The 22,146-nt window shown below is 40.1% G+C and overlaps 4 protein-coding genes across 4 annotated transcripts; all 4 read right to left on the bottom strand.

Moving 5' to 3' along the window:
- Positions 1-106: 106 nt before the first annotated feature.
- Positions 107-1,453, bottom strand: LOC134814201 (protein lifeguard 1-like). Its single transcript, XM_063822265.1, is given in 2 exon segments — positions 107-1,320; positions 1,323-1,453. Coding segments are annotated over 2 exon segments (1,008 nt in total). The 5' UTR covers positions 1,443-1,453; the 3' UTR covers positions 107-432.
- Positions 1,454-1,966: 513 nt separating this feature from the next.
- LOC134813995 (vacuolar protein sorting-associated protein 41 homolog) lies at positions 1,967-4,859 on the bottom strand. Its single transcript, XM_063821953.1, has one exon. The coding sequence runs from the start codon at positions 4,853-4,855 to the stop codon at positions 2,252-2,254; it is 2,604 nt and encodes an 867-aa protein (XP_063678023.1). The 5' UTR covers positions 4,856-4,859; the 3' UTR covers positions 1,967-2,251.
- Positions 4,860-5,482: 623 nt separating this feature from the next.
- LOC134814331 (uncharacterized) lies at positions 5,483-7,405 on the bottom strand. Its single transcript, XM_063822426.1, has one exon. The coding sequence runs from the start codon at positions 7,403-7,405 to the stop codon at positions 5,483-5,485; it is 1,923 nt and encodes a 640-aa protein (XP_063678496.1).
- Positions 7,406-12,245: 4,840 nt separating this feature from the next.
- On the bottom strand, positions 12,246-13,166 carry LOC134814332 (protein lifeguard 1-like). Its single transcript, XM_063822427.1, has one exon. The coding sequence runs from the start codon at positions 13,164-13,166 to the stop codon at positions 12,246-12,248; it is 921 nt and encodes a 306-aa protein (XP_063678497.1).
- Positions 13,167-22,146: the final 8,980 nt, after the last annotated feature.

Below are 22,146 nucleotides of genomic sequence, written 5' to 3' on the forward strand. Positions count from 1 at the left end.
GAAATTTAAAGAAAGCATTTGAAATAAAAAAAAAGCAGTCAAAAAAGCGTTATTAGTATTTCGGAAACTTTTTACTTCTTCTTTGAAAGCAAAAATTGAGTAAAAAAATCAAATTTATTTCTTAATTGTGATAAAGTTATTAAACAATCATTCTGAAAAACTCCTCGGGGAAAATTCTTGAGTTTCAATCATCAACAATTCAGTTCAACTATGCATTCAAGATTATATGTACATCTAACTCTTCAAACAAATCTGAGACTTTGAACTCTGGAAATCAATAATTTTAAATCACGTGATGATTTAAATAGGGGATAATGCTATGAAAATTTAATACCTTTGAAGTTTCAAACTAATGTTGCACTGTGAAGTCATTGAAAAAACAAGTCTATACTAAAAATAACATTTAACACTTCCATCTCCAATGAAGCTGATTCACTCATTACCCAAGATAGATAAGAGATAGAGGAAGATCTGGATAACATCAATGTAGATAGTGAGGGCCCCGAACACGTACTCCTCCTCTGTCAGCTCGTACTTTCTCCCCCCAATCAGCATCTGAGTATCGTAGACAAGGAACATACTGAAGATCAGGACTCCAATACATCCGTACACCACCTGCAGGACCCGACTGTGGAAGAAGATCATGAAGAAGCCGAAGCAGATGAAGACCATGAAGATAGCGAAAATGTAGGCTCCCTTGCTGGTGAAGTCTACCTTGGTCTGGCAAGCAAACAAAGTGAGACCCAGTGTAATTATGCAGGTGGAGCCCGCGGCGATGAGAACTGCATCAACGCGGTAGTAGAGGGTAATGCAGCCCACAAACCCTGACATAGCCAGAGTGAAGATGAAGAGCAGGATAATATTGAGGGGGTGTTTCCTCCTCACACTATCACAGCACACTAGCACTATCTCAATCACAATAAAGACAACCAGACACACCCACATTGATATGAACACCTTCTGAGAGGTTCCCGCGTCCCAGTTCTCACGCAGGTTACCCACAAACTTCTGCATGAGTAGTATGGTTGCTACAGTAACTCCGAACTGCATGCACAGGATGATGTAGACCTTCCTGATGAAACCTCGTCTGATGTCAGGATCAGATAGTCCTCGGTTACCTACCCGGATCATATCATCATCTGTATTACCTGAACTATATCCCACATCTACTGCTACATGGTCCTTCCCTGCTTGAGGGGCAGGGTAGGAGCCTCCTGTAGGAGGGTAGGCGGGACCAGGAGGGGCGTATTGCGGAGGGTAGGCAGCTTGCTGGGGTGGGTAGGCGGCTCCTTGAGGGGGGTACGGAGCTGCTTGAGGGGGTAGGCGCCACCCTGGGGTGGGTAGGCACCTGCCTGGGGTGGGTAACCACCTGCCTGGGGTGGGTAACCACCATAACTAGCATCGTAAGTAGGAGGTGGTGGATCTTTGCTCGAATAGTCCATCACTAGGTACCTAAAATATCCGAGGGTCATTAATAACACTTTTTAAAATCAAACATAACATTACATCCGAAACATTTCTCAGGGCTAACACATAATAATTAGTAGGATATATTTACTAGAGAATATATCCTATAATAATATGAAACAGAGAATTAAAACTAAGACAGAAAAGACTAAGAAAGAGATTTTACAGTTAATGGTATGCTTACTGCTTTATAGAATTATACACGTTAAATAGGAACACAGAAAATGAGAATGCTGGAACGTATAACAAAGTCAAAATTTATTATCAATCAAAACACGAAACAAAGAAAATAATTTACATCTCACAGAGAATATGTCCATAAGTTGCCCCCCGCTCCCCCCCCCCCCCCCCCCCCCCCCCCCCCCCCCCCCCCCCCCCCATTAATTATTGATATGATTTCCAATTACTGGTGAACTCAGCGGCTGCACAATAAAAATTCAATTTTAAGCTTGTCGCGACAATGAACGTTGCAGTTGAACAGTATAATTTTCTTCTAACTCGAATGCCATGCAGAGAATACGTCTTGTATAAAATGTTTAATATCGCACGTTACTGATTTAGATAAGAGACCGATAGTGGCGTGATTTACTGGCAATAGAAAATGTAAAAATTGTTCACTTTAAAATTAACAATCAAATTCTTATCGCTCAACATTATGTAGTATGTACATTCATGTGGATCGAATGATCATTTTCTTTATCATTTATTCAGCCGGAAAAACAATATAAACATTAATAAAAATCTTTGATATAATTAAACTTTAAATCCAATCTCTTAATTCACATTATTTGCGACAAGAAATACAATAATTCTTCCCCAACCGTTCAAGACACGGTTCATTATGAAAGACGTGACCGCAGAAGAAGACAGTAACATCGCTACTCTCCCTATCTGATATAACCATGTTTTTACAGATCTGACAGTTACTTTCCTCATCAACATGCGCCCCCCTCCGAGCTAATCCCCGCATCTTCCTAGATAAACTAACTGTATCATTAACAAACACCCTCTTACACCCTTCATTCAGGTGAATCTGTAACTTGTAATCACACAGTATCTTCACCAGGCTGTCTCTCAGACCATCTATCTTCTGTCCGTTCGGTATCTTCGCTATCAGATCCTTTGGGTTAATGTGAGTTCCAATGTTCTGTAGAAGACCCGTGATATAAGAAGATTTGTTACTCTCAGTAGCTTTCTTCAGTAAATTGTCCCACAACTCCTTGTCGTCCTGTTCCTTACAGAACTCAATAGCTGCAGTGATATCCCCTATCTCATCCACCAACAGCGACAGGGCCTGTATTGGTCTCCCCATCTGGGTCAGCAGATAAACCTGTGCCTCATAAAGTTTCCTCTTCTCGCATATCTCGTACGCTTTATCTATAGGATAAGAAGTGCTTTCCCTTAGGAAGCGCATTAATCTACTCTTACCGGGAGAGGTGTCGTATTCAGCGTACAGTCCTATCATATCCTCATGGTATTCAAACCCTATCTCTGGGTCCATCTGGAACAAACTATCCAGATACTTGTAGAGGAGCTTGGTCCGTCTGGATACTTCTGAGGACTTGGTTTTCTTGTCTCTCTTCTTGAGGTCCTCTACTACCATACTGACCGGGATTTTGTCAGTGTTGTTGATGTACAGGTCAATAGCTTTCTCTTCGTTTAACGTGAGTAATCTTAAGATTTTGTCGTCACCTTCAAGTGAGGCGAACAGGTTGTATCTATCTATCAGGGCGAAAGCTTTAGGATCTGACAGTTTGATGTAGAGATAGAGAGAATTAACAAAGTCTTCTTGGTACTCGTAGAGTAAACCCAGACATTTCAGTAACGATAGGTTATCAGCTGGGCTTAGCTTTATTTCTGATAACATTTTCTTCAGGTAATTGATAACGGCTTGTTGTCCGTAAATCTCAGGGGGCCACAGTCGAACAAATTTGTCAAACAACTCAAATTCGTGAGCGTTGAGGAATGATGAAAGTGCGAGTTCGTAAGCCCAGGGTTTTAGGACTGGTTTCTTGGTAGGAATGTAAGGACAGAGGACGGTGAGTTTCTTGCAGTTGGTGAAAGCCATGATTTCCTGTTGCCACGCCTCCCCATCACCTTGTAATATTGAGCTGCACGCTTCAGCACATTTCTCAAACTGACCTACACTCCGCAAATGTGCCAGGTACTTCTGTCCCACTGATTTAAAAGTGTGTTTTCTCAACTGGTTCTCATGAACACGAACCACTTCAAGCGCTTCGTCAAACCTGAGTCTATCTTTCAACCACTCAACTTTATCATCCATATCCCTCGGTTTAGCTAGTACCAAATCAGTTGGAGCACAAATATAAACGAAATGGTCATAAGTCAAAACGGACATGTTGTAGTCGTTAGGTCCGCAAGTCTCGTATCCTTTAATTGACAACTCCTCTAAGGACAGCTCCTCACCATTAAAACTAGTTATTCTAATACAAGGTCGGACAGGTTGACCGTTCTCTGGTGCTCGGTACCCCAGAGATATTATCTTGTCATCAGGTTGTGGTCCAATGCCTGACACATAGTGATCAAGGTATATAATGTTCATGACCTCCACATAGAATGGCGGCAGGTCCTGGGAGTCAGCAGAAGTTCTTGGTCTAACTTGACATATTTTAATGGTATTAGCCCATCCTACGAGCAGTGTGACTCCGTTATACCAACAGAGGTGACACTGATAATCTGCTGGGGAGGGGGACTTAGGGTCCCTCGCTATCTTCGTTATTAGCTTCCTGCTATTAGTATCAAATATTTTAACACCCATATCATTAGCCCAAGCAATGAAAGTTTTCTTCCAGCTCACCTTCCAAATGGGACCTTCCCCAGCGTGTAGAACACTTCTCTTCACCCCAAAGAAGCCCTTCTCATTGAACATGAGCCTATCAGTCCCCACTACGTAGTGCCCTTGTGTGGCAAAGTCAGGACCCAGCTCTACTGAGTATACTGCAGCCCTGAAGGACTCAGAGGAATCCCTTTCAGAAGACTCCTTGTAGAGTCCCTTGATTATAACGTTAGGATCGTGTCGTGAACATGAGGCAATGTACTCGCCAGTAGAATCTATTGAAATACAGGTAACTGGTCCCTTGTGGGCGTTTATCTGTCTGATGATGTTCCCACTGTGATCAAGTAGGAACACCTGCCCGTGTACATCACCCAAAACTATAAACTTTTCATGAACAGAGATGATCGAGATCTTAGTGTTGGGAAATATCCGGTCCCTTAGATCGGATTTGATTGAGCGCTCGTATTTGAGGCTTGGTTCAACCTCCTCCTCGTCATCTTCCTCTTCGGATGATGCTTCCAGGTCCTCGACTTGTTCCAAAGCTACTTCAACATCAGCTACTTCAACATCAGCTACTTCAACATCAGCCATGAGAGCTACTGGAGGGGTTGATATAATTAACAAACTAATTTAGCCTTTATATAATACAGTAAAACCCCAATTTAACGCTGAGTTTTCGGGAAAGGCTGCAATTAATCCGGATGTAGGGTTTTATTGTAAACTGGCAAGCTGGATATCACAACATAATTTTATAATATGGTATTTATTATTCAATGTGTTTTATACTTAATTGAATAAATTTGACGAAAAATAAAAAAAATTTCAGCTCTGAAAACTTAATATCAGGTTTACATCATTATAATTCATATCATTACATTAATTTATTGTCACCACTATAAAAAAAGTATATCTTAAAAATTAAAATCACATAAAAACATCTAAAACACATCATCACCATATAACGTAAAATCTGAAAATTACAAAAAATAAACTTGACTTTTTTAAACATAAGCATTTACCTCTAAAATATGAACAACTATTTTTAGGTTTACCATACAAAATTGTGCATAAGAAGTAAGCACCAAGCATTATGAAAAGCGCCACCATCACAATTATGAAGACAAACCAATTTAAGCTAAATCAAAAATATTCATTGAGCTTTTATTTTGATAAGTTCAAATCTAAAGAAAATCAAAATTAAATCAACCACAAAGTGAATTATAAAACAATTGATAATTCACTGTCACACGTGAGCTGCTCCTTGAGGTTTGTCAAGTTCTTGATACTTTCCCCGTTCTGTACCAGTTGCTCCCGTATTGCTACTGGGACACTTGAACAACGAGACTTCGCTCCTATTAGAGCTTTCCTCAGGGCAATCTGTTCTTTCAGTTTGTTTCCAATATCATGCAACTTCTCATCAAAAACAGCTGCTTTCTTTTCCGATCCTTTAAGAAAAGTAAAGGAACTTGAACTAGACTCTGCAGTGCTTCTTCCAGATTGGACACTAAATGATCTACTACGTAGAACTGGGGTAGTAGGATTATCTGGTCTTCTATTCACTGAGACACTGCGTCTGGGGGGAGGTGTTGGATCTGAATTCAAGCACTGTTCGTGGCGTATATTTCCACACATTGAGCAGATGTAAGCCGTCTTGTGAACCACAACTTTGGAGCACACATCACATTTCTCTTCTCTTTCAACCTGGCCAACTACAAAGGAATGCTCACAGGAGCTGGTATCAGTAGAACAGTATGTTAGCTGTAGCTTCACTTCTCCAGCAATACACGCCATCTTGGGAAGGACTTGAGGTAGAGATCCCACACTGAGAACAATATTTTCCTGCCACTTCAAATCACTGGGTAGAGACAGCATCAAGGATTCGTTGTAAGAGTTACTAGAGGTTGATATGCATTGTAGCACTAGATCAGCCAAGCTAACATTACAGAATCCTACTAATACAGGATTAGTAGGCCACCTGGTTGGGGGTTCTTCTTTCCATAGGCACACTGTCAAGTACTGGTGTGCTTCCTGCATCTTTAACAGGAAGTACTCGTCCCAGAATGGAGTTATGGACATGGAACAGTACTGGGTCCTGAGAAGACTCTCAGAATTATTGCGACAAGGCTCAGAAACATTTTCACTAGAAGAAGGTTTAACAGTATCAGTGACAGGGGTCTCCTTATCACACAACTCCTCGTCCTCCATCTCCAGCTCCTTTAGTATCATGAACTCTTCATCCTCTACAAATGTAGCGCCTTTAACAGCATCAGTTTCAAAAGCTGCCATGTCTTGCGAAGCTTCGCCTGATGTGAATATCTTGTTCCATTTGATCAAGGGTCTTCTAAGAGACAGTTTAGCTCTATTAGCTGATAAAGATGCAGCAAGAGCAGCTTTAAAGCTAGATGCTTTCTTGTTGTTGATAGCTGTGATAACATCACCCTGTCTGATGTTACTGTCTGCAGCCGGTGAGTTTCTTTGCACATCTGCAACAACAACCTTGGGAGTCTGCCCCTTTTCCAGCTCCCCATCAACGTTGAAGGTTATCCCTATTCCGTCGTTAGCATTTGGAATAACAGCATCAAACGAAATGCTCTGTTTAAGGGGGCAACAGTCAGCATCCCACATCTTTGCTCCCAGTGATACAGTGCAATAAAACCACCCCTTCTTAGAGCTGTTCGTCTTTACTACTCTGTTTGCGCTGATCAACTTAACGATCAGTTTTCCTTGAGCCAACGGTTCTCTACAAATAAAGAACTGTTTTTCAGGGGGTAGGGAAATGTAGGGTTCTTTGAACAGAGGAGAATACCTACGCTTGTAGTTGGGTTTTGTGTGCTTTTTCCTGACTATGTGCTTCAAAACAGATGTAACAACTTTAGTGAATTTAGGCAAGCTCCGTTTTTGAAAAGCACTGATTACATTGAACTCAACTTCAGGCTCCGTATTAAAGCAGAAGCCCCAATGTGTTTGGGGCTCTCTATTAAATATGAATATAAGCTTACCAATCAACCTTGTTACTTCAACACTGATATACATGTTTTTACCCATGAATGTAGTTGCCTGAAGGGCTAGTTTGCCACACCCTTTATAGTCCACATCCACTGATATGTGCAATTTTCTGAATAACTTAGTCTCCTCACACATCTTCAGTTTACTAATATAAATGTTGCTGATTTTTGGTGGTGAAGTGCCAGCAGAGAAATTGTGCACACTTAAAGTTTTGATAATTCTGGATTTCAACTTGCTGGTGAGGACATCACTGATTTCACTGTTGATTCTAGACAGAACTTGAGCTCTGATTTTAGTGTCTTCTCTGAGTTCTTGAAACATAAATAACATAACAACATTGAGGAAAGAAGCTGTGCTCTTTCCCACAGCAGGCGAGGATTTGTTAATTGAACCACTGTTTATATTTCCTAATATCGTGTTAATGTGATCCCAGTCGGGGGATAATTTAGCTTCGATCGGAGGGCTGGACTCTTCTTGCTTGGAAAACCACAGGTGAAAGATAAGGGCTTCAATAGCAAGAACTGTAATGATGCCGGCCAGGTAAGTTAAACATAGCAGTATCATTATACCCGGCTTCCTGAATTGGCTGAAGTTCATTTACAAGTTTCATAAACTATTAAATGATTACCTGTATACAGGCCCCAAAGGTTTTGCTCTATTACGGGTAAACCTAGGATGCTGCAGATTCAACTCTGTACATTCAGACCGTCTGTGCGTGGTGAAGAGCCACATCCTGCTCGAGGTGGGGCTGCATGCAACTCCAGTGATGGAGTTGTAACTGAACACAGCGGATCTAGGGGTGCACCCCCGAAAAAAAAGCCGGGCATCCTCAGAACAAGCCCGTGATGATGGTGATGTGGGTTAATCAAGATGTAACAGATTCCGGAACTATGGGAGCACCATCTGTCATATTACCGTTTTATTTACTGTATGTGGGAACATCTACTGATGAAGTAGCTATCAAGGGAGCCATTCCAGTGGCGCAGGTGGCTCACGTGTCACATAGCCAACAGAAAAGAAACATGATGAATAGTTCTTACAGCACTAGGGTATCAGCCCCTACTTTTGTTTCTGGACGAGAAGGTGGTAATGATTTCACCAACTTAAATCCGAATGGAAGGTTGGTGAATGATGAGCCTAATCAACCTGAAACACCCAACAGCATAAACGAAAACAACAAAAAAAGTTTATTTTCATGTACCGACATTACCTGGGTAGGCACTCTTAACACTAGAACGATAAGAACTACCCAGAGGAAACTGGAGATGGTACATCTTTTCGAGAAGAGTGGAGCAGATATTGTAGGTATCCAAGAGCACAGGATAGTTCATGAAGAGCCTGTCAGAGTAGAGAGAGTTGGCAAGAGTAGCTATCTAATTACTTCATCAGCTACTAGGAATAGGGCCCAGGCATCAGTGGGCGGAGTGGGATTCATCCTAACAAGTGAGGCATTTGACGCAACTACGGAGATAACACCAGTGACGGAGAGAATCCTTAAGATATCTCTCAATGGGAATCCTAAACCAACCTTCGTCTGTGTCTATGGACCTACGGAGGCAGATAGTGTAGAAGCAGCAGAAAAGTTTCATAACGATCTAAGGTGTGCAGTCTCGCAGATCCCTGCTCACAACTTCTTGGAGGTGATTGGGGATTTTAACGCTCACCTATCAAAGAGGGACGAGAATGACTGTGGTTGGTATTTCCATGAGAGAACCAACAGAAATGGGGAGCTGCTTCGGGATACTGCCCTGGAATGTAATCTGGAGATTACAAACACCAGGTTCAGAAAGAAGCGGGGTAAGATGTGGACTCACCTATCGGATGGAACCCTGAATAAGTCTCAGATAGACTTTATTCTAGTGAGGAAGAAGTGGAGGAACAGTATCAAAGACACTGAAGTCTACAGTTTCTTTAGTACATTGGGTACTGATCATAGATTTGTTTTGTCTAAGATCAAGCTATCTCTTCGACGAGCAAAAAAGCAACCCAAGAAAACCTGGTATAATTGGGGAGCACTAAAATCGGATGAAGACCTACAGAAGAGATATGCAGTAGAAGTCAAGAATCGGTACTCTGCTTTATGCGAGCAAACCGATGAAAGTGAGGTTACGGAACTGTATGGGCATTTTGTTGATGCGATTGCTGATACCAAAAAAGCCATACTGCCTAAGAGAGAAAAGAAGAGACGTGACGATTTCGCGGGTGATCAGCGAGTTCAAAACGTGCGTACAGCGTTGCAGCAAGCAGAGACTGTCTATCACCGGGATCCTAGTGAAGACAGTCGACTGTCTGGTAACTTACTAAAAACTGAACTGGATCAGGTGTACCAGGACATCTTTGAAGAAGATCTAGTTGCCAAGGTTAGAAGGGTCGAAATGGCTGCAGACAGATGCAAAAATAAAGAAAGTTGGAATGTCATAAATGAGATTACTGGTAGGAAGGCCAAGGGGGCAACTCAAATAAAGGGCAACGGAGCCAAAGAGAGGAAGGAAAATTGGCTTAGGCATTTCACGAATCTGTTAGGGAGTACTCCTGATGTGGAAAACGAACATCCTAGGATCGAGACTCAATTTGAAGGACTCAACATCAGTACAGAACCTTTTACTCTAGAGGAGCTCAAAGCTGCTAAACTCAGGATTAAAGAAGGTAAAGCACCAGGTGATGACGGTATACCACCTGAAGTCCTCAAAAGATGCGACCTGGATGAAATCGTGTTGTCCTTCTGCAACAAAGCCCTGACAGATGGTATTGCGCCAGATCAGTGGAGGATAAGCAACATCATCCCGGTCCCCAAAAAGGGAGACTTGACAAACCCTGGAAACTGGAGGGGGATATCTTTGACTTCACTTGTAGCAAAGACTCTTAATAGAATGGTGCTTAATAGGATCCAGCCGGCTATAGAAGGGGTACTTAGGGACACTCAGAATGGTTTTCGGGAAGGACGGTCCACTACTAGTCATATCTTGGCACTCAGAAGGATACTAGAGGGGGCTAGACAGAGAAATCTACCGGCAGCTATGGTGTTTGTTGATTTTAAGAAGGCCTTTGATTCACTTCACCGGGGAATTTTGATGCAAATACTAAAGGCCTATGGGATACCAGACAGTATTGTGGATATCATTAATCTACTCTATATAAACACGAAGGGCAAAGTTATTACACCTGATGGGGACACTGAGCTATTTGATATCCTGGCAGGAGTTCTTCAAGGGGATACTTTAGCACCATACTTGTTCATTATAGCCCTTGACTATTGCATGAGACAAGCTTTAAGCAAGCACCCTGAAATAGGATTTACCATTAAGCCTTATAGGAGTAGGAGAGTTAAGGCGGAGAAGATATCAGACACTGGTTTTGCAGATGACATTGCTCTGATAGCAGATACTGTAAAGGAGGCAGAGACGCTGATGCTAGAGGTGGAAAGGGTTGCTGCTACAGTGGGACTTAGAATGAATGAAGGGAAAACCAAATTCATTACTCAGAACATCGAGAACCCTGATACCATCAAGTCCCTGGGTAACAGTACAATAGAGCATGTGGAAGACTTCACCTATCTGGGTTCTAGAATCAGAGACAGTGAGAGTGATATCAGGGTTAGGAAAGGAAGAGCATGGGGAGCATGCCACACACTCAAAAAACTTTGGAATTCTAAGCTTAGAAAGTCTATCAAGATCAGAGTGTTCACAGCACTAGTGGAGTCGGTGCTTCTATACGGTTCCGAGACTTGGACTATGACGAAAAGGCTAGAGAAGATGGTTGATGGTTGCTATACACGAATGTTAAGAATGGCCCTTAACATCAATCAATATCGAGACCATGTCAGCAACCACAGCCTGTACGGTGATCTTCCCAAAGTCAGCTCCAAGATAACCCAACGAAGGCTCAGACTTGCAGGTCATGCTCACCGACATCCGGAGCTGACACTGAACAAACTGATCCTCTGGAAGCCGAGTCATGGGCATACTAACAGGGGGCGACCTCATTTAACACTACTAGATAACCTAAAAGCAGATACTGGGCTGAAGTCAGTAGATGAGATAGCTAGACTGATGGAGGACAGAAAGCTGTGGAGAACTGTTGTCAATGGATCTCGGGAATACCACCCGCCTTAAGTCAAGTCAAGTCTGTATACAGGCATTTATGTCAACATTGCAAATGGAATCTAAAGCATAATTTTGAGTCACTGATATTGATCAAAGAAACAACTTTTCAGACACAATAACTACTTAAGCATTGAATTATTCTTTTTGTTTTTCATCATGGTAGTAAAACTGCAAAGATATCCAGTAATTTGTAATTTTAAAAGTAAGTTTAATTAATTACATCACACTTCAACAATTATCATTTAGACTAAAAAACAATCATGCAAATTGGCATCTATAACAAATTGTATGATACATGCATTTAATGAGGTGTTTTAACTAAACCCTTTTTATATTTTTTTTCAAAACCTCAAACAATAATTTACGTACTTCCTTTTCAATTTGATCATAAATTAAAATCTCCACCGAAAATATCTGAAAAGCTATGCTGGTATTGACATTAGATAAAATAAACACAAGTAGTGAGTAGTAGCGCTATGAAACAAAAACTCTATAAACTAATGCACATTGAAATGTATCATGAAATGTATCCCCATATTTGAAACAAGTGAAGCAACTATTATTCATAATTAATGAGCTCTTTTTGTGATAAATATAGAGTGTTACAATGAAAATGTCACAATTTAATGGAATGCCCTTGACCATAAATTAAGCACTTCAAATAATGGTTAATATGGAGTGTAAAGCTGAACCTGCAAAAATCAGATCTTATGCCAGGTATCATTTCTCCTTGAATACGTACATCAACTAGTTTCAAGTACCATAAACTTAGAGTTGTGAAAATATCTTTTGATTTAAAAAATAGAGTAATTGGAGTCACTTGTAATCATTATAAGAAAATATCACACTGTCAGAAAGGAAGAAAAATGTTCTTATCTCCTTCCGAAGAGTTCCAGAAGGTAAAGGAATATTTGGATAACGTCGATGTAGATGGTGAGTGCCCCAAAGACATACTCCTCTTCACTCAGCTGGTACTTCTTTCCTCCCACAAGCAGTTGTGTATCATAGACAAGATACATGCTGAAAATCAGCACACCCAGACAAGCATACACGATATTTGCTGTATTGCTTCGGAAAATCGCTGCAAAGAAGCCAAATATCATGAAGCAAACAAGAACGACAAAGAGATAAGGCCCCATTCCAGTGAAATCAAACTTTGTTTGGAAAGAGAAAATGGTGAGAGCTAACACAATCAGGGCTGTGGCGCCAGCAGCAGTCAAGACAGCTTGCGGCTCGTATGTGGATGCAATTATGCCCACAAAGAGTGACATTGAGCAGGTGAAGATAAAGAGGACCACCAGATTAACAGGGTGCTTCCTTCTCACACCTTCACAGCAAATCAGAGCAATTTCAGTAACAATCAATACGGCTAGGTTTGCCCACATTACAGCATTTCCAGCAGGGGTTATGGCCCATGCTTTGGCACTATCACTGTAACAGAAAAATATTGTGAAAATGGTAGTGATAGCAAATTGGATGGACAGAATTCCGTACACTTTACGGATGAATCCACGTCTAACATCAGCATCTCCAAATCTCCCCGATTGAATCAGATAATCATCTTGTTCACTGCCATGACCAGCTTCAAGTCCATCATTAGCATTATAGTACCCTCCCTGAGCTGCAGGTGCCTGGTATCCCTGGGGAGGGTAACCTTGCTGAGGAGGATAACCTTGTTGAGGAGGGTAACCTTGCTGAGGAGGATAACCTTGCTGAGGAGGATAACCTTGCTGAGGAGGGTATCCTGTATTGTAAGGCGGAGGAGCACCTTGCCCTTTCTCGAAATCAGCCATAAATCTAAAAGGAGTAATTGTGTTACGGAAAGAGTTATAAAATTGAAAAAATAAAGCTTCTATTCAATGAAACAAGAAATTTCTAATGAAGCAAGAAATTTAATTTGTAACAAATTTATACAATTCACTAGAATAGTGTTTTCCAAGTCTTGTCCTGTGAGTAAAGTATGTGTGAGAAAGTTTTAATAAATCAATGTATATTTTTGAATTTTTAAATTTAATTTGAGAATGAAGTATACATAAATTTGAAATAAGCACTGCCGAGTTTAAGATATTTATAGCTTAATATAACAATTGATACAAAGGTCATAATCTTTTGCCAGCTCTCCGATAGATAATATCCGCCTTGAAGACTGCAACCCATAGTAACAACTATAAACAGAACCCCTTATGTCTGCTAACAATTTTGTTGGTCCCAATATGAGCCTTGTCTCTAAAACCTCAACTGAACTAGCATTTCAGTGTGTGTAAAAGCTTTCAAAGACGCACATTCATTGTCCCGTTAGTTAACCTGTCCTTTCAAAATCAAACTAGCAGTCAGGGACAAAAAGTCATACACCAAATGGGCATTATATTTTTATGAATTGTTTTATGTCTTTTTATTCTGTAAAATGTGCTGAAAATTAAGTTTCTTGTTTCATTGAACATTTCTTGTTTCATTGAATATAATGACCATTTGGTGTATAACTTTTTGTCCTTGGCTACTGACTGGATTTTGGAAGGACAGGCAATTAACGGGGCAAGGAATGTGTGGGTCTGAAAGATGAGTTTTTGGAGACAAAGCTCATATTTGGACAATGTAACAATTGTTGGTGAAGAAAAAAGTTCTTTTAAGGGTTGCTATCACGGATTGCAGTCTTGTTGTGACAGAAAGTCTACACTATATGCTTTGATGTATGGTGTTCAATTGGAGGATATAAATGCAAAATTTAACTTGAAAGTGGAAATTGTTTATTGGGGAGTTGGCGAAAAATTGTGGCCTTTGTATCAATGGTTATAATAAGCTATGGATATGTTTTATTGTTTATAGTGCTAATTATGAATTTCATTAATATACTTTAATCTCAAATTGAATTTAAACAATACAAAAATATAGATTGATTCTATCAAAACTTTCTCATAGGGCATACACATTACACACAAATGCTTTACTCTCATACATTATATACACCGGACAAGACTCGGAAAACACTATACCAGTGAAATTTAATTCAGATGTGTGGGACCAGCAGGTTTTTTGCCAGTGGACTATTTGAGGTATAGAAGGTGTGTGAATTCTGACTTAACTTAGGTAAAATTTATGACACAATAGATAGACTGTCGAAGTGGCAACGTCTTAGTTGAGGTTCTGAGTTACTGGGTGGCGCTCATTCTAGTCTGCCGAATCTCTATTCTATGTTCATGAACACGATAGCATGGGGTCTCCAGGTAAGTTCTGATTAAATCAAAACCAGAACAATCTCGCACTGATATTCAGTCTTTTTACCATCCTGTACATTAGTTCCATTAAATAGTTTAAGCTAAGTAAAGCTAAGTAAAGTGCGCGATGAACGTAAAGTAGCAGAACACAATTAATAATATTAGCTGCAGTGCTGAAATTACCTGGGGACCCCAGGCCATTATGTTCATAAACATATCCGCCGAATAAAGATTCGGCGGAATGACAGACTGAGCGCCACCCAGTAATGCTGAAAGCAATTTCATAGATCAGTAAAGCTATGTATAATTCAGGACAGTTTATCAAGGTCTAATTTGAATCACGTCGTGACCCACATTGTTGTTTCACTAAGCGAAAACCACGACACGATACATGATACAGCCGTTCACATAGCCATGTGCCTACGCGTACTGCGTGACGCGCTTGTTTCACAAGTAGGATCTTTTGCCGCCTCCGGCGGTCGCGCGCTACTGCAAGCGAGAGGGCTCTGGCTAGAGCAAATACAGCCGCGCACACGTGCGCGGCCGCAAGTCTACAACGTGTGGCAAGGTCTAACTGGGTTAAAGTTACCTGCTGACTGCTGCTGCTGAATGCTGCTGACTGCTGCTGACTGCTGCTAACTACTGCTGACTGCTGATTGATGGATGTTACTCGTCTAAATTTCTTCGAAGTAGCGCGCGCCGCTTTCTTCTCGAAATGTTATGGCCCAATGGCAAGTGCTACGAAGTAACGCGCGCTGGGCCAGACCATTAACAATGGTCAACTGCTAATAACTGCTGCTAACTGCTGCTAACGACTGCTAACTGCTGCAAATGTAAAATGGCGCGCGACATCAGCAGTAAGATCATAGATTCAACAATTTTTAAATAGGACAAAAATCAACGAATTTCGTCCAATCCAATTCCGCGACTTTTATATTTACTGAAGCTCCAAAAGCCGCGCATCATCAAATGTGGCACCTACCCAGCAAAACTTACTACCTGGCGGTATTACTACCCAGCAGACCTTACCGGCTAGCGATATTACTACAGGGTGATCGCCTTTTCGCAGCTTGTTGAAATCCGCGCGCTTTCGTAAGTTCATTGCATTTGCACGCTTCAATTATTCCAAGAATGCAATTGTACCACGTACCACGTGATACGAGTCAGCCAATCAGAGAACAAGAATCCGTAAAGTTAAAGCTGCGCAGTTTTATAAGGCCTAAAATATGACTTTTCGCTATAATTCAAAATCTACATTGTTTTGAATTTGGCGATTGGGGAGCTAACTTTAGTTTTACGAGATAAGACGGCCATTTTGTTGAAAACCAGACGTTTCTATCTCTTTTACTTCCGAAGTTAGGCCCCTAACGTTAAGGTTTCCTGGGAATTAGTCAATCATTTATACATGCCAAATGACACGATTGAGGTGCTGGAAGTTTGATTCGGGTCGGAGAAAGCTCACAGCAGAAATCTTAAGAAAACGAAAAGTTGTATTTTCAAAACTCTGTCCCATTTTCAGATGTGAAAATTTCTGAACGCACATTTGTCAGATTGGATGAAATTTTTGCCCACAAACCAATTAGTCAGTTAATTGATGATGGTATGAAACCAAATTGGGGTACTGGAAGTCAAAATCTCGAAAAAAATTGGAAAATCATACTGTCCCATACTCTGTCCCATTTTCAGTTTTTGAAGCTGAAACTTCCAGGGCCGAAATTTTACAGTTTTGGCCGAATTTCTGACCCGCAACCAATTAGTCAGTCATTTATAGATGCCAAATGACACGATTGAGGTTCTGGAAGTTTGATTCTGGTCGGAGGAAGCTCACAGCAGAAATCTTAAGAAAACGAAAAGTTGTATTTTCAAAACTCTGTCCCATTTTCAGATGTGAAAATTTCTGAACGCACATTTGACAGATTGGATGAAATTTTTGCCCACAAACCAATTAGTCAGTTAATTGATGATGGTTTGACATGAAACCAAATCGGGGTACTGGAAGTCAAAATCTCGAAAAAAATTGGAAAATCATACTGTCCCATACTCTGTCCCATTTTCAGTTTTTGAAGCTGAAACTTCCAGGGCCTAAATTTTACAGTTTTGGCCGAATTTCTGACCCGCAACCAATTAGTCAGTCATTTATAGATGCCAAATGACACGATTGAGGTGCTGGAAGTTTGATTCGGGTCGGAGGAAGCTCACAGCAGAAATCTTAAGAAAACGAAAAGTTTTTAAAAAAAACTCTGTCCCATTTTCAGATGTGAAAATTTCTGAACGCACATTTGACAGATTGGATGAAATTTTTGCCCACAAACTAATTAGTCAGTTAATTGATGATGGTATGAAACCAAATTGGGGTACTGGAAGTCAAAATCTCGAAAAAAATTGGAAAATCATACTGTCCCATACTCTGTCCCATTTTCAGTTTTTGAAGCTGAAACTTCCAGGGCCTAAATTTTACAGTTTTGGCCGAATTTCTGACCCGCAACCAATTAGTCAGTCATTTATAGATGCCAAATGACACGATTGAGGTGCTGGAAGTTTGATTCGGGTCGGAGGAAGCTCACAGCAGAAATCTTAAGAAAACGAAAAGTTTAAAAAAAAAACTCTGTCCCATTTTCAGATGTGAAAATTTCTGAACGCACATTTGACAGATTGGATGAAATTTTTGCCCACAAACCAATTAGTCAGTTAATTGATGATGGTTTGAAACCAAATCGGGGTACTGGAAGTCAAAATCTCGAAAAAAATTGGAAAATCATACTGTCCCATACTCTGTCCCATTTTCAGTTTTTGAAGCTGAAACTTCCAGGGCCGAAATTTTACAGTTTTGGCCGAATTTCTGACCCGCAACCAATTAGTCAGTCATTTATAGATGCCAAATGACACGATTGAGGTGCTGGAAGTTTGATTCGGGTCGGAGGAAGCTCACAGCAGAAATCTTAAGAAAACGAAAAGTTTAAAAAAAAAACTCTGTCCCATTTTCAGATGTGATAATTTCTGAACGCACATTTGACAGATTGGATGAAATTTTTGCCCACAAACCAATTAGTCAGTTAATTGATGATGGTATGAAACCAAATTGGGGTACTGGAAGTCAAAACCTCGAAAAAAATTGGAAAATCATACTGTCCCATACTCTGTCCCATTTTCAGTTTTTGAAGCTGAAACTTCCAGGGCCGAAATTTTACAGTTTTGGCCGAATTTCTGACCCGCAACCAATTAGTCAGTCATTTATAGATGCCAAATGACACGATTGAGGTGCTGGAAGTTTGATTCGGGTCGGAGAAAGCTCACAGCAGAAATCTTAAGAAAACGAAAAGTTTTTTTCAAAAAACTCTGTCCCATTTTCAGATGTGAAAATTTCTGAACGCACATTTGACAGATTGGATGAAATTTTTGCCCACAAACCAATTAGTCAGTTAATTGATGATGGTATGAAACCAAATTGGGGTACTGGAAGTCAAAATCTCGAAAAAAATTGGAAAATCATACTGTCCCATACTCTGTCCCATTTTCAGTTTTTGAAGCTGAAACTTCCAGGGCCGAAATTTTACAGTTTTGGCCGAATTTCTGACCCGCAACCAATTAGTCAGTCATTTATAGATGCCAAATGACACGATTGAGGTGCTGGAAGTTTGATTCGGGTCGGAGGAAGCTCACAGCAGAAATCTTAAGAAAACGAAAAGTTTTTTTTTAAAAACTCTGTCCCATTTTCAGATGTGAAAATTTCTGAACGCACATTTGACAGATTGGATGAAATTTTTGCCCACAAACCAATTAGTCAGTTAATTGATGATGGTATGAAACCAAATTGGGGTACTGGAAGTCAAAATCTCGAAAAAAATTGGAAAATCATACTGTCCCATACTCTGTCCCATTTTCAGTTTTTGAAGCTGAAACTTCCAGGGCCGAAATTTTACAGTTTTGGCCGAATTTCTGACCCGCAACCAATTAGTCAGTCATTTATAGATGCCAAATGACACGATTGAGGTGCTGGAAGTTTGATTCGGGTCGGAGGAAGCTCACAGCAGAAATCTTAAGAAAACGAAAAGTTGTATTTTCAAAACTCTGTCCCATTTTCAGATGTGAAAATTTCTGAACGCACATTTGACAGATTGGATGAAATTTTTGCCCACAAACCAATTAGTCAGTTAATTGATGATGGTATGAAACCAAATTGGGGTACTGGAAGTCAAAATCTCGAAAAAAATTGGAAAATCATACTGTCCCATACTCTGTCCCATTTTCAGTTTTTGAAGCTGAAACTTCCAGGGCCGAAATTTTACAGTTTTGGCCGAATTTCTGACCCGCAACCAATTAGTCAGTCATTTATAGATGACAAATGACACGATTGAGGTGCTGGAAGTTTGATTCGGGTCGGAGGAAGCTCACAGCAGAAATCTTAAGAAAACGAAAAGTTTTTTTAAAAAAACTCTGTCCCATTTTCAGATGTGAAAATTTCTGAACGCACATTTGACAGATTGGATGAAATTTTTGCCCACAAACCAATTAGTCAGTTAATTGATGATGGTATGAAACCAAATTGGGGTACTGGAAGTCAAAATCTCGAAAAAAATTGGAAAATCATACTGTCCCATACTCTGTCCCATTTTCAGTTTTTGAAGCTGAAACTTCCAGGGCCGAAATTTTACAGTTTTGGCCGAATTTCTGACCCGCAACCAATTAGTCAGTCATTTATAGATGCCAAATGACACGATTGAGGTGCTGGAAGTTTGATTCGGGTCGGAGGAAGCTCACAGCAGAAATCTTAAGAAAACGAAAAGTTGTATTTTCAAAACTCTGTCCCATTTTCAGATGTGAAAATTTCTGAACGCACATTTGACAGATTTGATGAAATTTTTGCCCACAAACCAATTAGTCAGTTAATTGATGATGGTATGAAACCAAATTGGGGTACTGGAAATCAAAATCTCGAAAAAAATTGGAAAATCATACTGTCCCATACTCTGTCCCATTTTCAGTTTTTGAAGCTGAAACTTCCAGGGCCGAAATTTTACAGTTTTGGCCGAATTTCTGACCCGCAACCAATTAGTCAGTCATTTATAGATGCCAAATGACACGATTGAGGTGCTGGAAGTTTGATTCGGGTCGGAGGAAGCTCACAGCAGAAATCTTAAGAAAACGAAAAGTTGTATTTTCAAAACTCTGTCCCATTTTCAGATGTGAAAATTTCTGAACGCACATTTGACAGATTTGATGAAATTTTTGCCCACAAACCAATTAGTCAGTTAATTGATGATGGTATGAAACCAAATTGGGGTACTGGAAGTCAAAATCTCGAAAAAAATTGGAAAATCATACTGTCCCATACTCTGTCCCATTTTCAGTTTTTGAAGCTGAAACTTCCAGGGCCGAAATTTTACAGTTTTGGCCGAATTTCTGACCCGCAACCAATTAGTCAGTCATTTATAGATGCCAAATGACACGATTGAGGTGCTGGAAGTTTGATTCGGGTCGGAGGAAGCTCACAGCAGAAATCTTAAGAAAACGAAAAGTTTTTTTTAAAAAACTCTGTCCCATTTTCAGATGTGAAAATTTCTGAACGCACATTTGACAGATTGGATGAAATTTTTGCCCACAAACCAATTAGTCAGTTAATTGATGATGGTATGAAACCAAATTGGGGTACTGGAAGTCAAAATCTCGAAAAAAATTGGAAAATCATACTGTCCCATACTCTGTCCCATTTTCAGTTTTTGAAGCTGAAACTTCCAGGGCCGAAATTTTACAGTTTTGGCCGAATTTCTGACCCGCAACCAATTAGTCAGTCATTTATAGATGCCAAATGACACGATTGAGGTGCTGGAAGTTTGATTCGGGTCGGAGGAAGCTCACAGCAGAAATCTTAAGAAAACGAAAAGTTGTATTTTCAAAACTCTGTCCCATTTTCAGATGTGAAAATTTCTGAACGCACATTTGACAGATTTGATGAAATTTTTGCCCACAAACCAATTAGTCAGTTAATTGATGATGGTATGAAACCAAATTGGGGTACTGGAAATCAAAATCTCGAAAAAAATTGGAAAATCATACTGTCCCATACTCTGTCCCATTTTCAGTTTTTGAAGCTGAAACTTCCAGGGCCGAAATTTTACAGTTTTGGCCGAATTTCTGACCCGCAACCAATTAGTCAGTCATTTATAGATGCCAAATGACACGATTGAGGTGCTGGAAGTTTGATTCGGGTCGGAGGAAGCTCACAGCAGAAATCTTAAGAAAACGAAAAGTTGTATTTTCAAAACTCTGTCCCATTTTCAGATGTGAAAATTTCTGAACGCACATTTGACAGATTGGATGAAATTTTTGCCCACAAACTAATTAGTCAGTTAATTGATGATGTTATGAAACCAAATTGGGGTACTGGAAGTCAAATTCTCGAAAAAATTGGAAAATCATACTGTCCCATACTCTGTCCCATTTTCAGTTTTTAAAGCTGAAACTTCCAGGGCCGAAATTTTACAGTTTTGGCCGAATTTCTGACCCGCAACCAATTAGTCAGTCATTTATAGATGCCAAATGACACGATTGAGGTGCTGGAAGTTTGATTCGGGTCGGAGGAAGCTCACAGCAGAAATCTTAAGAAACGAAAAGTTGTATTTTCAAAACTCTGTCCCATTTTTAGATGTGAAAATTTCTAAACGCACATTTGACAGATTGGATGAAATTTTTGCCCACAAACCAATTAGTCAGTTAATTGATGATGGTATGAAACCAAATTGGGGTACTGGAAGTCAAAATCTCGAAAAAAATTGGAAAATCATACTGTCCCATACTCTGTCCCATTTTCAGTTTTTGAAGCTGAAACTTCCAGGGCCGAAATTTTACAGTTTTGGCCAAATTTCTGACCTGCAACCAATAAGTCAGTCATTTATAGATGCCAAATGACACGATTGAGGTGCTGGAAGTTTGATTCGGGTCGGAGGAAGCTCACAGCAGAAATCTTAAGAAAACGAAAACGAAAAGTTGTATTTTCAAAACTCTGTCCCATTTTCAGATGTGAAAATTTCTGAACGCACATTTGACAGATTGGATGAAATTTTTGCCCACAAACCAATTAGTCAGTTAATTGATGATGGTATGAAACCAAATTGGGGTACTGGAAGTCAAAATCTCGAAAAAAATTGGAAAATCATACTGTCCCATACTCTGTCCCATTTTCAGTTTTTGAAGCTGAAACTTCCAGGGCCGAAATTTTACAGTTTTGGCCGAATTTCTGACCCGCAACCAATTAGTCAGTCATTTATAGATGCCAAATGACACGATTGAGGTGCTGGAAGTTTGATTCGGGTCGGAGGAAGCTCACAGCAGAAATCTTAAGAAAACGAAAAGTTGTATTTTCAAAACTCTGTCCCATTTTTAGATGTGAAAATTTCTAAACGCACATTTGACAGATTGGATGAAATTTTTGCCCACAAACCAATTAGTCAGTTAATTGATGATGGTATGAAACCAAATTGGGGTACTGGAAGTCAAAATCTCGAAAAAAATTGGAAAATCATACTGTCCCATACTCTGTCCCATTTTCAGTTTTTGAAGCTGA

The sequence above is a fragment of the Bolinopsis microptera genome, chromosome 4 (genome assembly GCF_026151205.1).
Source record: "Bolinopsis microptera isolate Bmic1 chromosome 4, MBARI_Bmic_1.0, whole genome shotgun sequence".
Taxonomy (NCBI): Eukaryota; Metazoa; Ctenophora; class Tentaculata; order Lobata; family Bolinopsidae; genus Bolinopsis; species Bolinopsis microptera.

Coding starts and splice junctions, on each gene's coding strand:
- LOC134814331 (XM_063822426.1), bottom strand. CDS start 7,405: ATGTGTGAGGAGACTAAGTTATTCAGAAAATTGCACATATCAGTGGAT.
- LOC134814332 (XM_063822427.1), bottom strand. CDS start 13,166: ATGGCTGATTTCGAGAAAGGGCAAGGTGCTCCTCCGCCTTACAATACA.
- LOC134813995 (XM_063821953.1), bottom strand. CDS start 4,855: ATGGCTGATGTTGAAGTAGCTGATGTTGAAGTAGCTGATGTTGAAGTA.